We start from the raw sequence: 21606 nt of genomic DNA, 5'->3' as shown, positions 1-21606 counted from the left end.
CGCACAACTAACTAATGTGGTATAATCTATACAGTACATATATTGGACAATATAATTTTTTATATTTATCTACACTAAAGTGCCCTTGGTGGTGCAAGGTGGACATGGCGATGAAGTGAAATGGAGAAAGAACTCATATAACAGGCATGGTAGGAAGGAACGTTTAATTAATTAATTGCAATGAATTGTGCATTAATTGTCACACCCCGTTCTAAGTTTCCCCTCTAACCTAGATCGCGGTGTGAATCTACTCCTTAAAACAATCCTCTTTAAACGTAAGATTATAAAATGCTTTCCAAAAATTCTAAAATAATTTCGGTAGAGTCTCTCCTGAAAAACGGATTAACCACACCTGAAAAATAGAAGGAAAAACACACTTCTATGCTTTTCAAAAACTCAAATATCATCGAGTGTGTCTCACCACACACTCATCCAGACAATCCCAGAATCTCATTCAGAATTTATATTCAACTACGAACTAGTTATAGAAGGCTTACAATCTAATAAAAGACCTTTCAAACTCAAATTCTCATCATGACTCTCGCTTCTTCTAATCACCCAATAATACAATACTACACATAAATATATACATACAACAAGAATGAGAAACTACAATCAATGACAGAAAAGCACAACCAATGCTTGGTCCTTGACCGCTACCTGGAGGGGAGAAAACATTGAAAACGTGAGTTGAAACTCAGTGAGTGGCAAGTTTTAAAAGGTAAAACTTCATAAAACATATCTACAAACCGTTTAAATATCACATCAATAACGAAATAATAATTACAACGTTAAAATCGTATATTACCATAAACCACAAGTAAAGCCAACAAACCTGTATCCAAACCAACCATGGCAAGGCATATAAATATACGGCCAAAGATAGCTCGCACATGACTAAAAAAATCATGCAGCCAAAACTAGCTCACGCATATTTAGTACCCACCACGATAACAACCTCCATCCAATCTGATCCAACCAATCCAACCCAACCATGATAGTATACTAAGCATACGGCCCAAGGATAGCTCACATGTGCTCCATATCCACAAAGAAACATGCGACCAAACGGAGTTCACGCATACTTAGCACATACCACGGTAGCAACCTCCATCCAATCCGACCATGATAGCATACTAAATACACGGCTCGAAGTAGCTCACACGTGATCCATATCCACAAGGAAACACGCGGCCAAACAGAGCTCACGCATACTTAGCACCTACCACGGTAACAACATACCGCTCCTATGTGCACATAGAGCCAACCAACCATGGGTTAAGCTAGGCTCGAAGCTATATCACAATCCTCCATCCACGTCCTCACCTGGGCTCAGGTTCTCGAATCTCCGGTCACGACCTCTTTCAGCCCCGGAATCCCCTGACAACCGTAGGTGGCGCTACGGAAACACATTCACGTAGCCTTAAGGGTAATCACCAACATCCATAATATCACATAATTCAAGTTTAAAACCAACATGGTTAGAAACTCATTTTCACATCATTTTCGATCTTTTGCCATCATTACATACTTTTAGAACTTATTTAAATCTAACTATAAATCAATGAATGTTTAGAAACAAGTTATCATCTAAACTTACTTAATAAGGTTGGGTTCAACCACAGTTTCGAAATACAAGAGTTCATGGAAAATCGAAAATCACATTTGAAAACCTTTATAACACATAAATCATACGGCAATCATATTCTAAATTTTCATACTAGAATAATTATACTAGATTTATAATGAAAATACTTGAATTTAAGCCACTCACAATCAATTACTCGATCCCCTAGGATTTTACGCTTTCCCCACTTCAATTTAGCCTGAAACAAAGATTAAGGTTTGTCAATTAACTTCACAAAGCAAAACGACACAACAATCTTCAACGTACTTCATAAAGCCAACTCAAACTATTTTATGTTCCAAAGACTCCAATTTCTCTCTTCCAAGACTTAAATTGAATTATCCCTTCATGCTTTAATCTATTCTAAAAATTCCAACTTTGGACTCTTAGAATCATATTAATCTCTTAACGACACAAGCACCCAAACATGAGAGAACCCACTAAAGTTTATTTAAAACCATATCAAAATCACCTCGATAACACATTTATCAAAATTTTCCAGATTCACAACATGAACTTCAGATAATCATAACTCTTCCAATACTTAACCAAAATGAGTGTTCTTTATGTCAAAATCTTCATTTGGATGTCTTCTATAATTTAACTGAAAGAATGAAAATTCGATTCCCAATGGATTGCTACAGAAGTGGCCCGAAATAGAGAGTATTCAAAAACTGAGTCTTCTGCTATCCCCTAACTTGTTTATGCAATTAAGCTTACTTCTAATCATATTTAGCTCACAATTTCTTCAAAAATGTTGTAGTGCATTGAATAAGTTTTCCAACCATACCAAGTAGAGATCCTAGCTCCACCGGTACACTATGAAATACAAGAAAAACCAGAGGCCTCCTGATTTTGCCTGAAAACCAACTGCCCTGTTTTCTCCATCAAAAAGCACCAAATGGATATCAGAATTTGCTCCAACTTTCTTCATAAAATTTGTTTGAAAATGAAGTAGCTTTCAGTAAATGTAACCCTCACCTCTTAATTCTTTTTGTGGTGTTCAAATCGACGCAAACAACCAGAAGGTGTCTGTAAACGCGAAGCTGCTGCCATGGCTATCTATCCCTTTTTGGTTTTCTTTATTTCTTCACCTTAATTCTCAGCCCTTTCCTCTTCTTCTTCTTTCTCAGATTCTACCTCAACATCTATCTCAAGTTTAAGGACCCAAAGGAAAAAGAAAAAAAATGGGGAAGATGTGGTTGACGCTCAAATATAGTAGCTATCGGCGTGCGACGATGGAGAGATAGGTAGAGATGGTGGTGTCGGCAACCATCATGATGATGATGAAGAAGAAGGGAAAGATGAAGAGAAAAATCGAGAAGGAGGGGGAGAGGAGAGATATTTCTCCTTTTCTTTTTTTTTTACATAATAATAATAATAATAATAATAATAAAATGGCCAAAATGCTCTTCAATTCTAATTGAAATCACTTTTCACCCTTCTTCATTCTTTTCAACACTTAAACTTAACAATTTAAGTTTTATTAAAATAGTTCTAAAATTTCTTATCAACCGAACCAACCTTAAGGAGCATAAAAGTATTCCAACTTGTTTTCCACAACTTAAAGAATATTAATATACATAAAAGAAAATGGAATGAGGGCTTACATTAATTGTTTAAGGCGATACAAAGCATGTCTAACTTCAGAATTAAGGTGACCGATCTTTCGGCGCCTTCAACATACTTGCTTGCCTCTCGAGATCCAAATATTTAAAGTTAAGTTATGATTGACATCTAATCAGTTTGTTTGTATTACAAGTAACTTATCCTTAATTAAGGTTGGCAACCTCTCGGTGCTTTCACCGCACATGTTAACATTTCTGCAACTTATGCGAAGGATGAATTCGACGATTAGATTGTATTGCTACAATCTCCTCGTTGTTTGTTTAGTTAAATACGTGTTTTCACTTGTTAGGTGATTACTATCGATATCATTGTCTTTCTCTCGAATAAACAGTGTGTTGACATCCGCGTTTAGCTAACCAAAACTTATAAAACATACATTCGGATTCTCTAGTATTGAAAACACTTTCCATTGCACATGAACTAATTAAACAGATTGAGCACGGATAACAACAGAGAAATGGGAGGATGATAGAAGAAATGCATTACCGTTAGAAACATATCTTTAGGCCTATCGACCATGAAGTACAGATTACAAAGTAACACAACAAAAACATAAAATGAAATGAAAAGAAGTGTGTCAAGCCGCAGAGTATGATTTCTCAAATTCTTTGGCTCTGATTTTTGCATGATTGTAATGGGGAGATGGATAGGGAAATGCTCTTGTTCTCTTGTTATTTTAAAACTCAAAATGACAGAATGGAAGACAATATGAACTTACTCTCCGACCAAAGATTGCACACGAGTACTGAAGTAGAAGCTTCTATTTATAGTCGGGGAATGATGTTGACAGGACGTCCACATCTCATTAATTTTTCTGATAAAGCTGTGTTGGCGTCGTGCTAGGCTATGAGTGATGTGACATCCATGCCTCCTAAATGCTTGTGATAAAGTTAAATCGGCGCCGCACAAAACATCTTGTCGTCCTTCTTATGAGTTTCGTGCCAACCAAATTTGTCAGCTAGTGCATCAGATCGCTTAGCTTGCTTGCTTGTCATCGCGTTTGCTCACGTTCTATCACCAATCTCTACTTTTTGCTCGTTATCCTGCGATAAAACATGCAGAACGCGATAAAACAGGGATAAAGTTCTTTTGTAAGATGCGATACACAGTTAATCAAATTATTTACTTTTTCCCATGTGTTCTTTTACTCTTATGTCATAAAGCTTCATTATTTTAGATAAAAGACTACAATAACTTGTATTTCTACAAGTTATTATCTATCGAAGTAACATGAGCAACATTCAAGAGCCATCCATTCTAGATTGTGGAGTTTTTTGTTTAATTCTTTTTAAGATAATGTAATTGGTTCTAGTTTGTCTACTACAGAAGGAAAGAATATTAGAATTTAGGTTTCAATACGTTGTTGAACTTTGGGCGTCACACTATCTTTAAATGTTGTACTCAAACATTTTAAATTGAATTGTGCTTTATTGTTGTGTTATAAAGTATTCATACAGAGCAAACAAAGAAGTGAGAATTATTTATATGATTATGATTTGATTGTACACTAATAATATTTGCCAAAAAAATTGTAAAATAAAAAAAAATGTCATCGGTAAGTGCTATTAGATCAATTATAGTTAGGTTTGTATTATTACAAAAAAAATGCTATATAAGGTCCATCAACATTAAAATTCATGCATGAAAATGGGGTATTTTATGACTTTTCCATTACAATGAATAATGCTAATAAAAATAAGAGACTTTCAATAACATACTTAAAATCACCATATAGTTTTTTATAACGTTTTTTTATTGCTATAAAAACTTCTTTTATGGTACTTTTTTGATACCATGAAACGTTTCCATAATAGTGAATTGAAGCTATAATATATCAATTTTGTATATTGTTATTAATAACTCTACAAAAAATCGCTATAAAAAGTCAAGGACTTTTTGCTATGACAGCATTCATAAAACGCTAAAAAATCGTTTATAGTGTTTTTTCAATGTTATTAAAATCGCTATTGAAATGTTTTGATAACGCTTTCCGAACGCAATAAACAACGCTACAAAAGTCTTTTATAGCATTTTTCCAATGTTATTAAAAGAGCTATTGAAACATTTTGATAGCACTTTTCCAACTCAATAAAAAACGCTATTAAATTTTCAATAGCGCTTTTTTTTCACATTATAAAAAGCTTTTATAGCATCATAAATGTGATATCACTAGAGACATTTTATAGCATTTTGTGCAGCGTTGGGAAAACGCTATGGAAAGTCATGGACTTTCAATAACATAAGCTACGACAGAATTTTGAAAACCCTATCGAAAATCAACAATGTGTTTCTTATGCCATCGTAACTGATATTTCTCGTAGTGCATAATTTGTCCATAAATTGTGACTTGCATTTAATGAGAGGAAATTAAAGATCGAGTAGTGAGCAAGAAGGCCTTGAGGATCGAGTAAAACGTGCATCAAGTAACTTAAAATATATTAATTTTTCAGATGGAGTGAGGAAACGTGTGTCGTGTATTGAGTAGTGAGTAGACGTGTATCAAGTGATGAGTGGCCCTTGTATGTGTGTACATAATCAGAAGCTAACTTTTTGTTGACTTGAAAAAAATCCGTCATTTTTCATTTAGACTTTTTGAAAGGTCATCGGTACAAAAAAGGAAATAAAAAACTTCATATTTTAGTCCAATCTTAACTTAGTTTTATAATTAATAAATAAATAAATAAAGGCTCAAAAGGTTTTGGATAAATGGTTGAATGCCAAACTAAAATGTTTAGCATTAATTGGACATGGTGTGAAAATTACTATGGCATGATGATACTACAATAAGTGACCCCTTCTCCTAACACTATATAGTTTATTTGTATATATATACATATATACGTACGTACATACATAAATATGTATGTATGAATATACAATGTATACTTACATACTTACATTCATATATTTACGTATATTATATACATGTACACACATATATATACCTATATATATATACATATGTCTAGACATATATATTGAATATGTACATATAGATATGTATATCCATATGTATGTATGTATATATATACGTATATGTATGTTATGGATAAGCTAGCTTTGATTATAAACTCGATAAACATGCAAGAATCCAACGTTGTTCAAAGAGCATGTGTAACCTTTTAATTTTTAGTCAAATATTTGAATTTTCATCTCTCAATTATTGTGATTCAATCTAATTCAAAAAATGGGTAATGGCATGATCTTTTAGGTATGTTTATCATATAACAAGTAATATTTAATTTGACTCCGGACTAAAATATAAGCTAAGAAGAGAAAAATAAAACCATCAAGTAGAGATCTATATAAATTGGGTTGGGTCGGGTTTGTGAAAAACTATGGATCAACCCGAAGTATCCAGATTGGCAAAAAATGAACCCTACTAGTTCACTATGCAAGGGTTAACTCAACCCGACCCAACTCGAAATTTTTTGATTGGGTTGGATTGGATCGACGGATTGGTCTTGTTTTTTCATCTTCATTATTGTTGTGAAAAAATAATGGTTTTTCTTGCATTCTTCTATGCAGTACCCAACTTCTCCCTTTCCAATCTTTCAATGGCAACTGCACTTGATCTTGATGAGAAACATCTATATTGAAAATCAAAAAGTTACTATACGAGCCAACATGCAACATATTGGATTTTTCACACAAACATGTGTTTTATAAATAACATTCTTTCTATGTCGAGAACAAACTAGCATCATTTTCATATATAAATTTTTAATCCTCCATTATTCTCTATTTAAAGCTTAAATAATTTTCAATTTCTTCCAAACAAACACTAAACTATCTTGTGGTATAATTAATACCTCATCAAAACTAAACCCAAAAAAATCATAAGTTGACTTCAATTAAAACTAAAAGAGAATATTCAAGATCAAACTTTAAATATGTTCAAAGAGGGGCAAATGACAAAAAAGGTGAAAGCAGAGACGAAGCTGAACAACAGAGAGGCTAGCTAAAGGATACGACTGCGTGCAAATGACAAAGAGGTTGAAAGAGACGACGGTGCCCAAAGTGGAGTGAAACAGTAGAAGAGGAAGACGGCTTTTCTTTTAGTCTAGGTTTTAAGTTTTATATATATTGTGTATGTGTGTATATATATTATGTATAATCAAGTCAGTGGTCAACCCGCCATCTTACCTATCCAACCCTGCTATCCAACCAAAGAAAAAATCATTTTTTAATCCAACCCAACACAACAAAAGAATCTAACCCAATCCAACCCTTAGGGGACGTTTGGGGGAAGGGTTGGATTATGGGGGTTAGGGTTATGTAATCCAACCCCCGTTTGGGGGAAGGGTTACATAACCCTAGTTTTAACTCCTTAACCCTTCTTCAACACTTCTTAATCCTTTTTCAACTTTTCCTCAATCCTTCTTCACAACATTATCATAGCACTTCCTTCATAACACTTCCCCCAAACACATCTTATTATAACATTTCCTCCATAACCCTTCCTCCAAACACATCTTATTATAATCCTAGGTTTATCTTAACACTAGGTTTATCATAACCCTAACCCCCATAACCTAACACTTCCCCCAAACGGCCCCTTATGGTTTAAATTGGATAAGTTGAGTTGGTCGTATTACCAGTTTTTTAAACACCCCTACATACTTGTATGTTATAACGTCATTTCACCATTCATAAATAGTTTAAACAAATAAAAGTTCTTTATAATTTCAAATGAAAGTTTGAACCTAAAGCTGTCCAATCATTCAAATTTCTGCTTCACCATATCATATTAGATCTCAATTTTCATCTAGATTTTCAAAAAAGTTCACCGATAGTAGTTTTAAAATGTTTAATAAAGCAAAGATAATACAACGTTCGGCGAATAAAGATACTTTTTGCATACAAATGAGTTCAAGAGTACATTTTAGAATTTAATCAAATATATACCATTTTATTTATTATGTCAATTTAAAAAATTTGGCATCCCCTTTAAATAAGCCTATCATTGTCTACATCAGTTAATTTGTTATAAATTAAGATACATGTAAATGAAAAACCACTAAAAATATTTTCAAATATAGCCAAAAAAATTTATCTCATTTTGCTATATTGATAAATAAGTTAAACATCTTGCCCTTAAAATTAAAATCATATATAGAACTATGTTAATATAATATATTATATATAAAAAATAAAACCGTAACGTAGATAATTGCAAATATAACAATCAAACTCAAAATGCTGACAAATATAACCTGATTCAAAATAAATTTTAAATATAGTAAAATTTAGATATAGGTAAAGTTTAATCTACTAGGAATAAACAATATTACTAGCAAACGTCATAAGTTGAAAAGATCTTCACACTAATTTTTTTAAGTTCACCTCTAAAAAATACCTAACAATTATTGCCGAACATATTTAAGTTTTAACACCAATTCCAGGTAAAAGCAAACCCAAAAGCACAGATATGTTTCATATTCTTTCACTCACCACAATTCTAACTCTTCCAATAAATGACTCCCACGTAAAACAGCATACCCCTACTTCGCTACAAAATCACAGTGCAATAAATTGAAATATCAAGCAAAGTGCAATAAATTGAAACATCAAGCAAGCAAGCAACGACCTTATTTGAACAAGATCTGATCTGTTTTATAGGTTGTACATCGTAAATTTTGTCGTACCTTTCCAAAAATGCTGAAGTCCTCGCACAGTAATTCGCGGACATAAGATTATTGACAAAACCTCCAATAAATATGTAAGCTTCATATATTTCACAAAACCCTCACATGAACAAATTGAGATGCAATTATTCATAAACAACCACAAATAGGAAGGAATATGAGAGTGAAATAATTAAATGTAGGGTCTGGTCAACTCCACTATTATTGCTCTATAGAGAGAACAAACCTTCAGAAATTTGGTGAATTAAGCAAGATTGATTGTGAATGAGACATATGGATGTGCATCAGAATCTCCTCCAAGACCAGCCATCCCTCCTCCCACTTCATCTTCAGTTTTCCAATATGTACTGCCACAACCAAATAATTTCTATATCATTAAAAATACTTGCATCATAAACAACCATGTCCATAAAATGCCATTCCGTGTACACAAAATCAGAAGAAAAATCCACTCAGTTTTACGTCAATAATCAACACATCCCGATATAACAGTGAAGGCAAGAAGGGTAAGCTTGGCTACTCGTCAAGTTCCCATTGCAACAATCCACTGATAGACTTGTTATTCCAGTACAGTAGAAGAAATAAGAGAAAGAATTAGTGGGAATGGCATTATTGCAATAAATGACTATTAATAGTAAGTTTGTTATGATAGTAGAAAGTCGGTGGGAGTGAGTATAAATAGATTCTTTAGGCGGGAGTTTGGGCAGTGAAGTTTTTAGAAAGATTAGTGTCTTGTTCTTCTTGAACGGAGAAGACGAGGAATATTGTAATTGAATTGAGATTTACTCAATTCAATCCCTACTGTATCTGAGTCATACTATCAAAAAAATTCTGAGGAAATATTCAAGAAATTGGTACCTATCATATTGGTATCAGAGCACGACGATCCGTAAAGGGAAGTGACAATGGTGCAGACAAGAATTGAAGAAAGGATGGAGTCATTTGAGCAAGAGATTGCCGGAATTAAAAAAGAGTTGATGAAGATGCCGGTAATCGAAACAACGTTGATCGAACTGTCGAAAAGTATGGAAATGATGCGTTTGCAAGCCAAAAAGCAACAGCAAGCCATTCTGTCGTACATGGAGGCAAACGCAAAGGAACAATCGATAATTAGTGAGGAATGACCGAGTCGAATTTGCGGGAATCATCGGCGATGAAGTCGAAAGAGAATGAAGCGACTTCCAGCCGCAAAATCGGAGAAACCAGCCCAGAAAGGAGAATCGATACGGATGAAATTTCGGGCGATAGAAACAAGTTCAAAAAGGTAGAAATGCCGGTTTTCACTGGCGACGATCTCAATTCCTGGCAATTCCGTGCAGAGAGGTGTTTTCAAATTCATAAATTATCTGAATATGAAAAAATGTTAGTTTCTACAATTTGTTTTGATGGTCTTGCACTCAATTGGTATCGTTCACAAGAGGAGAGGGAAAAATTTGTGAGCTGGTCTAATTTGAAAGAGAGATTGTTGGTACGATTCCGATATACCAAAGAAGGGACCATTTGCGGCCGGTTTTTGAGAATCCAGCACGAGACTACAGTGGAGGAGTATCGAAATTTGTTCAATAAGTTAGTCACTCCTTTATTCGATTTACAGGAAAGAGTTGTGGAAGAAACGTTCATGAATGGACTATTTCCATGCAGTGTTTTAAAAGGCGCGCCTAGGCGCAAGGCGCACACCTTGCGCTTATTTGTGGAGAGGCGAGGCGCAGATGAAGAGGCGTGGCTGAGGCGCGCACCTTCCTCCAGGTGCAGTAGGCGCAAAAGCCCCAAAGGCACGGGCTTTATTATTTGGGCTAGGCTGTAATTAAAAAAAAAAAACTATTATACCTATTACGTGTTTTACATATGGCTATAAGTCCAACGAAGAAGATACCGATGGCTATAAGTCCAACGAAGGAGTGAATGAAGATGAGGATCAATTTAGTGATGATGAGTTTGATCTTTAGGAATGAACTTTTATTTCGATTGTTGTTGAATTCTGACTAGTTTTCTATTGTGTTTTGTTTTTTTGGTAGAAAACTAATATTATAATATTTTATATATTAGAGTTAATTCTCATTTCCACATTGGTTATTTACTTATATTTTATACATTGTTGTTCCTTTCAAATTTGTATGTATATATATATTTTTTTTTTCTTTTTTTTTTCTTTTATATAGTGCGCCTCATGAAAAAAAGTCTGCGCCTTTTTGTGCGCCTAGGCCCCAGAGGACCATTGCGCCTTAGTGCGTCTTAAGCCTTTAAAAACACTGTTTCCATGGATCTGGGCAGAAGTTGCCTTTTGCAGACCGAAAGGGCTAGCCGAAATGATGTTGATAGCTCAGTTGGTGGAAAACAGAGAGATTATTAGAAGCGAAACCAATTTGAATGGTTACGCTGGCGGGAAATATCCTCCACAAGCCGCGACAAATATGAAATCTTTTAACTATCAGCATTACAATGATAACAAAGGAAATACTTCGTTTCCAATAAGAACCATTACCTTAAAGAGTCTGAATGCTGGAGAAGTGCGGAAAGAAGGAACTTCTAAGAGATTACCTGATGCAGAGTTTCAATTAAGAAGAGAGAAGGGACTCTGTTTCAAGTGTAATGAGAAATATTCGGCTAACCACAAGTGTAAAATGAAAAAGCAGAGAGAACTAAGGATGTTCGTGGTGAATAGTAATAACGAAGAACTCGAAATTGTTGAAGAAGCTGAAGCTGAAAGCACTGAGTTGAGAACGGTAGAGGTGCAGAAAAATACTACAGCTTGTGTGGAATTGTCGATCAACTCTGTGGTTCGTCTGAATGATCCGGGAACAATGAAGGTTAGGGGATCATTACAAGAAAAGGAGGTAGTGATCTTGATTGACTGGGGTGCCACACATAATTTTGAGTCTGAGAAATTGTTAAATTTTATACAATTACCAATTAAAGAGACTGCTCATTATGGAGTGATCCTTGGATCAGGCGTGGCTATACAAGATAAGGGAGTCTATGAGTCCCTAGAAGTAAAAGTGAATTAATGGATAGTTAAAGGAGGGGTAGACATTATCCTCGGTATGCAATGGCTGTATTCGTCAGGGGTGACAGTGCGTGACTGAAAGAACTTAACATTAACTTTTCACGATAATAGGAGACAAATATGTTTCAAGGGTGATCCGAGCCTTACTAAGGCAAGAGTTAGTCTGAAGAATTTGATGAAGACTTAGGAAGATCACGATCGTGGCTATCTGATTGAGTGTAGATCAATTGAAGTAATCGAGCTGAATGAATTAACAGCTGAAGAAGGAATAGAGATTGAAGAAACGGAAGAGAGACTAATTCCTGTATTGAATCAATTTAGTGACGTTTTTAATTGGCCAGAAAAGTTACCACCTAGAAGGAGTATAGAACATCATATACAACTTAAAGATGGTACAAATCCCGTTAATGTCAAACCATATCGTTACGCTTATCACCAAAAAGAAGAAATGGAAAAACTGGTTGGAGAGATGCTAGCCTCGAGTGTCATAAGACCAAGTGTGAGTCCTTATTCAAGCCCGATGTTATTAGTTAAGAAAAAAGATGGAAGTTGGAGATTTTGCATAGATTACCGAGCTTTGAATAATGTCACAGTGCCTGATAAATTTCCAATTCTGGTAGTAGAAGAATTGTTTAATGAATTCGGAGGAGCATCACTATTTACTAAGATTGATTTGAAGGTTGGATATCACCAGATCAGAATGGCAGAGGAAGACGTGGAAAAGACTGCCTTTCGAACACATGAAGGTCATTATGAGTTTTTAGTAATGCTTTTGGGCTAACTAATGCTCCGCTACCTTCCAATCATTGATGAATTTGATATTCAAGCCCTATTTGAAAAGGTTTGACTTAGTCTTCTTTGATGATATATTGATCTATAGTAGGGACATTGACGATCATTTGAAACATATAGAGATAGTCCTTACGCTTTGAGAAAACATGAGTTGTTTGCAAACCGAAAGAAATGCAGTTTTGGTAAGGCTAAAGTTGAGTATCTGGGGCATTTAATATCGGAGAAAGGAGTAGAAGTGGATTCGGACAAAATCAGGTCCATAGCAGAATGGCCCAAACCAGCAAATATACGCGAAACACGTGGTTTTCTTGGGTTAACTGGGTATTATCGAAGATTTGTGCACCAATATGGCACTATTGCGGCTCCATTGACCCAATTACTAAAGAAGGGAGGATTCAACTGGACTAAGGAAGCAGATGAAGCATTTGAAAAATTAAAAAGAGCAATGATGTCTCTTCCGATCTTGGCTTTGCCTAAGTTTGATAGACCTTTTGAAATTGAAACTGATGCTTCTGATTATGGAGTGGGAGCTATATTAATACAAGACAAACGCCCTATTGCTTTTACAACCATACATTAGCTGTAAGGGATAGGGGCCGGCCAGTGTATGAGAGGGAGTTAATGGCTGTGGTTTTAGCATTCATTGCAAAGATGGAGACCATATCTTTTAGGCACCCGATTCATTGTGATAACGGATCAAAAGTCATTAAAAATTTTGCTAGAGCAGCGTGTAATACAGCCACAATATCAAAGATGGCTTGCCAAATTATTGGGGTACATCTTTGAAGTGGAATATAAACCAGGAATTGAGAATAAAGTTGTTGACGCTTTGTCAAGAATTCCTCCTACTACCCAACTATGTAATATGACGGCCCCAATTTTTCTTGATTTGGAAACAATTAAGGAAGAGGTGGAGAAAGATGAAAAGTTGCAGAAGATTATTGCTGAGATAAGTGGAGAAGAGGCACATCAAGATGGCAAGTTTAAGATGTACAGTGGTATGTTGAGATACAAAGACTGGTTAGTATTGTCACATTCGTCCAAATTAATACCACTCACATTGCAAAGCTATCATGATTCTGCTGTGGGAGGCCATTCTGGTTTTCTTCGCTCCTATAAAAGGATAGCAGGGGAGTTATATTGGCAGGGAATGAAATCTGTCATTAAAAGATCTTGTGCCAAATGTTTGGTGTGTCAGCGTAATAAAACTCTGTGTCTATCCCCAGCAGGTTTACTGCTACCATTGGACATTCCTACTCAAATTTGGAGCGACATATCAATGGACTTTGTAGATGGTTTACCTAAGGCAGCAGGTTTTGAAGTCATTTTTGTAGTAGTAGACCGACTGAGTAAGTACGGTCATTTTCTGCTACTCAAACACCCATATTCAGCGAAATCAGTAGCTGAACTGTTAGTCAGAGAGGTAGTTCGGCTTCATGGTTTCCCTACTTCCATTGTGACGGATAGAGACAAGATGTTTCTTAGCAATTTTTGGAGGGAAATGTTTCGTTTGGCTGGAACAAAACTGAATAGAAGCTCTGCATATCACCCCCAATCCAACGGCCAAACTGAAGTGGTGAATAGAGGGGTTGAGGTATATTTGCGATGCTTTTGTAATGAAAAGCCTAAGGAATGGATTAAGTGGTTGCCATGGGCCGAGTATTGGTATAATACCACTTTCCAAAGGGCTTTGGGTATGACACCTTTTCAACTGGTTTATGGGCGAAAACCTCCATCTTTATTGTACTATGGTGATCAGGCAACTTCAAACGTTACCTTAGATGAGCAGTTGAAGGAACGGAATGTGATATTATTGTCCTTGAGGGAACATTTAAGGCTGGCACAAGATCAGATGAAAAAATATGTTGACCAAAGGAGGCGACATGTAGAATATGATGTGGGAGATCTTGTCTTTTTAAAGATACGACCTTATCGTCAGCTGTCCTTAAGGAGAAAGAGGAATGAAAAGCTCTCTTCGAAGTATTTCGGTCCTTATAAAATTCTTGAGAGGATCGGGCCGGTGGCATATAAGCTTGAGGTACCCGTGGGTTCTTTAATCCACCGTGTTTTTCATGTATCCCAATTGAAAAGATTAGTGGGAGAGCATACTGATGTGCAACCAACTCTACAGCAGCTGGATGAGAATTTTGTGTGGGAAACACATGCCCTATTGAAGCTATTGATTATCGCAAAAACAAGGCTGGCGAGTGGGAAGTTATGGTGAGCTGGGAGGGGCTACCAATTCATGAGGCAACATGGGAATTGTATGAGGATGTGCAAGGCAGATATCCTAACCTTCACCTTGAGGACAAGGTGATTTTGGAAGGAAGGAGTAATGATAGACCTCCAATATTATTCCAGTACAATAGAAGAAATAAGAGAAAGAATTAGTGGGAATGGCATTATTGTAATAAATGACTATTAATAGTAAGTTTGTTATGATAGCAGAAAGTCGGTGGGAGTGGGTATAAATAGATTCTTTAGGCGGGAGTTTGGGCAGTGAAGTTTTTAGAAAGATTAGTGTCCTGTTCTTGAGCGGAGAAGACAAGAGGAATATTGTAATTGAATTGAGATTTACTCAATTCAATCCCTACTGTATCTGATTCATACTATCAATAAATTTCTGGGGAAATATTCAAGAAATTGGTACCTATCATCCACATAAGGAAAATTTCAATTCATTAGTTATTAAGGGCGTCCCGAGAACTTTCAGGTTGAAATATGACTTTCAAAATTAAGTTCCAAATCAGTGTTCTGGATGCTTCCAAAGGAAGTCCATAGAACATGGAACAGAGACAAGTGTTTCCCCTTCTTTCTTTTTTCCTCTCTTGAGTTAAAAAATGGTAAGGGCAAGATCAAATCCAAATAATAGGTGTCCTATCCATTCAGTTATAATCGAATTAACAAGATAAAGACAAGTTGGTAGAACAGAGAAATGACAAGGATATGCTTATTAGATTATATGCTCAAATCCAACCGCAGTCCCTAAATTTACACATTTCTTTTGTTATAGTTTATCATACTTTCAAGTGATCTATTTCTATACTCCATGGTAAACTTTTCGTACATAGAAACCTGAGGCTATTTGTTTCCAGACCCAGTACTAGACCGAATATACAATAGCTTTGTTTAAGCAACTCCATATTTTGTATTAAAAAAAATCTAAAATTATGTTGAGTTTAAGCCCTTTTTTCACTCAAATTTGATCTTTTATATCCAATGTTTATCTGGGCCCAATAATCTCTTAAATACGAAATGATTCATCAATAATGTAGTCCAGAACGTTAGAGTATCCAACATATATTGAAACACATCATCCAATCCATGATGTATAGAGTAAAACTGTTCAATGAACAGTGATAGTTGCTATCTAACTCAGAAAGCACAGAGAAGGTAAACTCTAAATCCAACAAGGCATTTATTCATTATTGTTACAATGGACAGGGCATTAATTTAATAGGGTCTGTTTGATAACATTATTTTACCATTTTCTTCTAAATTTTCTAGGCAAAAAGATTAGCTTACTAAAAGCTTCTTTCTATAATCAACTGTTTAAAATATTATGAAAATTCTAACCACTTCAAAATTTTGAAAGAGTATTTTTTAGAAGATTGTTTTTAAACTAGTTGTGTTTTACAGGACAAAAATACATGTTCAAGTAACTGATTAATAGAAGTTTTTTTCTCGTTTTCTAGTAAATTGTTACCATATCATAGATGACTATTTTCTACTAAAATTGTTTCTTCCTTATAAATTCAGGGACTTATGAATGGTGATTTTGAAGGGGTAAAATCCTCTTAACCTTTATAAGCAACCGTTATCATCTAATCATAGAGCTCAAAACTTGATTTGGAAAACACAAAAATGCTATGAAAATAGTTTAAGAAAACCTACTTTTCGCTTATGAATTTTGGCTATGGCTTCACAAATATTCTAAATGAGTAGGATACAAAACAAAAATATGTTGGTAAACAGGATGTCATTTTAAAACAAAAAAATGTTGGACCCCTATTAAACATGTGTACAGTAGAAGGAAGAAATAGATTTTTATTATACTTTTTACACGTGTGAAATAGGTAAGTCGGCTAAGGGAATAGTATAAATAGCTTTCTGTTTAGGCGGGAAGGGTATGAAAAATCTGTTAGAGAGTTAGTTTCTTGCAACTTCTTGAGAGAGAGAAGTGCAGAAGAGCGTTGTAAGAAGAATTGAGATATCCTCAATTCTTCCATTTCCATATTTGATTGAAGCAATAAAGAGCAATATTCTGATTGAGAATTTGAGTTCTAACATTTGGTATCAGAGCAACAATCCAAGTTATTGGAAAGAAATGGTTCAAACTCGTATTGAGGAGCGTCTGGAACTTATCGACCTGGAGATTGCCGGAATGAAGAAAGAATTGAGTAAGATGCTGGCGATAGAACTAAGTCTGAGCGAAATCGCGAAAAGCATCGATCTGATGCGACTTCAGTCGAAAAAACAGCAACAACTGCTATTCACAATGATGGAGACGAGTGCGAGGAGCGGTCCGCGATGAGTGAACGAATGACTGAATCGGCCGCAAGAGATTCTGAGGAAGCTAAAGGGAGAGAAAACGAAGCGACTTCGAGTAAAGTTGCAGAATCGGACCGAAATTTCAGGAATGATCGAAACGAAAGGAAAAATGATGCTGACCAAAGCGCCAACAATCAAAACAAGTTTAAAAAGGTCGAGATGCCGGTGTTCACTTAGATGGTTATTATATTCAGTAGTTACTATAGTATGTTGGTCTTAAGACTCTGTATTTAGGGTACAAACTATTTTATTCTAAGTTATAACTTATAATAATTTGTATTTGGAGTGTAAACTATTTTAGAATGAGTTACAAATGAAAAGAAATATGATTACTAAATAGTAAACAATATAGACAATGAGAGTTTTTAAATCGTTTTACTGTAACTGAGTGTGGTTTATAACAATTAGGAACTTCAACTATTACTCTAGGAGCCCCAAACATTGAGTGCACTATAATAGCCTACTTCAACCGAGACAAGTTGGAGGCCAAAGGCCCCCAAACCTTTAGACAGTTACTGTCAGTTAACATAACATGGCAGTTGAATTTTAATGAGAGCAAATTCTGTAAACATCCATCCATTAAAGGCAATTAGACCATGAAAATACTCGATAATTTACCTGTTAGCACTATCGCACAAACCTTCAAGGATTGATCTTACTTTCTTCTCACTTTTAACAGAAGGCGCCAAAACAAATGCCTGCAAATCACCAATGAAAGAATCAGCTCTGTTGAAAGAGGAAGTGTTTGGAAGAAACTAGGGAGCAAATGCAAGATATATACCAAGAACGATGGTGGTAAACCATATCTCAGGATACTCTCAGCAAAAACACGTACGGCACAAAAGTGCATCCAGGAAATGAAAACCTGCAGATTTGTAAGAAACTCGTTCAGAGGAAAGGAATAAAATAACAAGCATTTTTACAGTAACACCTGGAAGAAGAAGCAACCTCAGCGTAACTAGCATAGGACCATTGCAGTAAAGAACTTCTAAAGCTTTCCTGGTCCTGCACCAACTTTTCTAACTCCTGTTTTCTACTCTCTTGTGCTTCTGGACTATATTCAAATTCACGAATCTTCAACACATTAAAAATTAAAAGAAATTAGGCCTGAAAAACTACTGTATGTTAATAATTCGGTTTTAAAGTATGATTCATTAAGTATTCACCTGGAACCCTTTTTCACGTGCACTTGTTTTGAAATTGTCTGCAACGCGATTAAAGAGTGTTACAGTGTAAAGGGCATATTCATTATCCTCGTATAACTTCTTGGAAGACCTGGGAACCTAAAAAAGCTTAGCATAATTATGAGAACATAAAAAGAACAGAACAAGAAAAGAGAAGTAGCAGCATTATAGTCCCAGCCCCAGCCTTTTCAACATTGTGAAGCTACAGTAGTTCATTTCACCTACTCTGACATAACCCAAGTCAGCCATTGAAAAGTGACCGTGCAAATCACAATCCTATTAAAATGTTGTACCAGAGGGAGTTAGAAGCTAAAAACACAAACTTACCACATAGCTAGTCAGTGTCTCATAGCTAGAGAGCCACTCTTTCTGAGAGTACTTGGGAACAATCACGAGAAGGGTTGCTAGATGCTCTGAGGTAATTATATCATCTGGTTTTACAAGATTGGAAATATCACGGACTGCCAAGCTGATGAAAGCAAGATCAATTAGAAATATCAAATTAGCTAAATACAAATGTAAAAATTACAAGCATTCATACCTTCCACTTTGCTTTCTGTTAATGGCATTAAGTTGACTCCGCACATTATTATACTCAGCAACACGAATCTAGCAATAGAAATAGCTTTTTAATGAAAAGTTCTACGTCAAACCCCTCAATGATCCAAAAATTAAATGAAATACATAAAGTGGGTAATTAAAAAAGGCTTCAGTTATTTTACTTTTTTGGTTCGTCCAATGCACATGTCTTCAGTTAAATGAACAAGTTCTAATGTGAAAACTAAAATCAATGTACTGAATGAAAAGATTCAAATGTATTTAGAATATATAGTGCAATACAAATGTCTTCATCATTTTCATTTCTTAAATTTCTAGAATATGAAGTATAAACGTCATGTCCATGTCCATGCTTCTTAGGACATAACTAAAGCTCCAACACTTCTCTTTCGTTACTAATTGCACATGGAAGTCTCTGCAGTTGTTCGTTGTCTCAAACTCTAGTAAGCCTGCTGAAGTCTCATGCCATATATTTAATTGATATATCATCCTACATCAATAGCTACTGCCTTGCTGTTAAGGCTAGTTCAAGAGACAAAAATGGAAGTGGCGGAGCAATGAAAGGATACAAAGATCAAAATTCTCAGCAAGCATGAAGAACAATGGCAAAGAAAATACTTACTAAAACAAAAATAATACAATGGTAATAAATGCTGAGGGAGAAATCCTAAATGGAGGATAATAGATCTCTTCTAATCTTCCTTTATGTTGCAATAGAATTATGAAAATCTTATGGAGAGTATTTCCCACAATTTCAACAAGAGTTTCAACACAACTTAGATAGCAACATCAACCTAGGCAGCACCTCAAGCAAAGAACGTTACCTTGAGGTCATCCTCAATCTTGGCCACTTGGCTGTGAATGCTATCTACAATGTCTCTCAGAGGCGACATTGTTGGGTACTTGGCTTCATCCCACACAAACCTTACAAACACAATTCAGAAAATCATATAGACAAGCGACCACAAAATCCAAACCTAGTTTCCCAAATGGAACGGAAATCTTTAGAAAACGCCCATTTTACCTAGTAAGATACGAATCAACGGGGACTCCATCAACCGTCAAAACATTGCTCTCCACACCTGAAACCTTCTCCAGTTCCTCGATCTGCCGTCTGATCTTCTGAGAAACTCCTTCCACAAAGGTATTCGACTGCACAAAGAAATGGAATTTGAAACAGGAAACATACAGACTGCAAAAAAATTTGGCCCAATTCTAACTACAGCGCTGAAACAAAAATCAATCAAATCGCATTGGAAAATTCAAGAGACTTCAAACTGAATTCAACAAAAAAAGCAGGAAAGAAATACCTTTAGAAGATCATCGCTGAGGGAAAGAAGCGAATCCAGCGTTCCAACACGGAGATTAGGAATATTGAACTAAAAAAGAAAAAACAGGAAAGTCATAAACATAGCAGATTGAAAAAATGATGGAAATCAAGCAGATTTGAAGATTTGGCGGTGAAATGGGTACTCTGTAAAGAGGAGTATCGAAAGAGTGCTTAGAGATTTGTTCTTGGAGACGATTCCATAGAGAAGAAGCGGAGCCTTGAACAGGTAAAGAGACCATCCAGTATCGGCTCGCCATTACAGCTTTGCTTACAAGCTGTTGAGGGAAGTATCAACTGAAAACGAGAGAGATGAAGAAGAAGAAGACGAAGATCAAAGAGTTTCTTTCTCTCTCTTCTTATTTCATTGAGGAATAACATTAAAACATCTTCGCAAGATCTGAGATCTTCAACGGCTCAGATCCATTTACATCATGCACGTGTAAGGACACAAGATTAGATTCATGATCAATATATATTCCTTTTTATTTGGATTTCAACATTTTTCTTTCTTTTCTCTTTAATTTTATTTTTCCAATGGGAGAATAACAACTTTTTTTCATTAAAATTAGGAAATACAAAATTCAAAACCTTAGTATTCTTTGTTTGTTTGAAGAATTTCTAAGCAAATGAAATTGTAGTTTTTTTTTTCAAATTTGTGAATTTTGAAAAAATTGTTTGAGAATTGACTGTGTATAGATAGAACTTAAATTTATGAATATATTGAATTCATTTAATTTTATTGGCATGGTCAACGTGAGGGAACTGACACTTAAATATACATAAGAACATGATGAATAAGTTGTGTTTTAATTAATTTTAAACGACTTAAATGACCCAAAATAAAGATCTCACAGCAAAGTGTTACTTTCCTCAATGTGCTCTCATGCTCAAGATACACAAATATGTCATGGATGGCGAAGGAGTCATTTGTTGATATTTGTTCTATCTAACACTATTTGAAAAGTTATCCAACAAGTTAGCAATGTTAGAGGGAATGAGATGTCTGGAGGTCTTTGATAACCAGTTGAACTGCATAGTAATTAGTTTAGACCTCGATTCATCTTCAAACCCTGAATATCTCTCATTTCATTTCACAACTCACAAAATTATGGGCCCATGGTTTAAAATGAACGAGTATCCTTTTATTTGATTTTTACGACACTTTTTATTTAAATTAGTCAGGCAACTAACAAAAATTGAATACTCATCTAAGTTTAGGATGCATTTCAAAGAAAAATAAAAATTTAAGTTATAAATTTAATACATTACCAAGTATAGGTATA

The 21606-nt window shown here is 35.2% G+C and overlaps 1 protein-coding gene and 1 long non-coding RNA gene across 2 annotated transcripts; both read right to left on the bottom strand.

Moving 5' to 3' along the window:
• Positions 1-362: 362 nt before the first annotated feature.
• Positions 363-2963, bottom strand: LOC103501346 (uncharacterized). The gene is made up of 5 exons (XR_001764332.2): positions 2609-2963; positions 2418-2502; positions 1775-1826; positions 836-1399; positions 363-660 (listed from the first exon to the last, which is right to left on the bottom strand). It is a non-coding gene; the product is annotated as an uncharacterized LOC103501346 (long non-coding RNA).
• Positions 2964-8818: 5855 nt separating this feature from the next.
• LOC103501345 (V-type proton ATPase subunit C) lies at positions 8819-20706 on the bottom strand. The gene is made up of 11 exons (XM_008464898.3): positions 20467-20706; positions 20304-20372; positions 20018-20145; positions 19818-19917; positions 18977-19044; positions 18763-18904; positions 18418-18534; positions 18200-18325; positions 18033-18116; positions 17870-17949; positions 8819-9251 (listed from the first exon to the last, which is right to left on the bottom strand). Exons 1-11 carry the CDS (start codon positions 20578-20580, stop codon positions 9149-9151), a joined length of 1131 nt encoding a protein of 376 aa, XP_008463120.1. The 5' UTR covers positions 20581-20706; the 3' UTR covers positions 8819-9148.
• Between the last annotated feature and the right edge of the window lie 900 nt (positions 20707-21606).

This window comes from Cucumis melo, chromosome 9 (genome assembly GCF_025177605.1).
Source record: "Cucumis melo cultivar AY chromosome 9, USDA_Cmelo_AY_1.0, whole genome shotgun sequence".
Classification (NCBI taxonomy): Eukaryota; Viridiplantae; Streptophyta; class Magnoliopsida; order Cucurbitales; family Cucurbitaceae; genus Cucumis; species Cucumis melo.
This window is presented reverse-complemented; position numbering and strand designations above follow the sequence as displayed.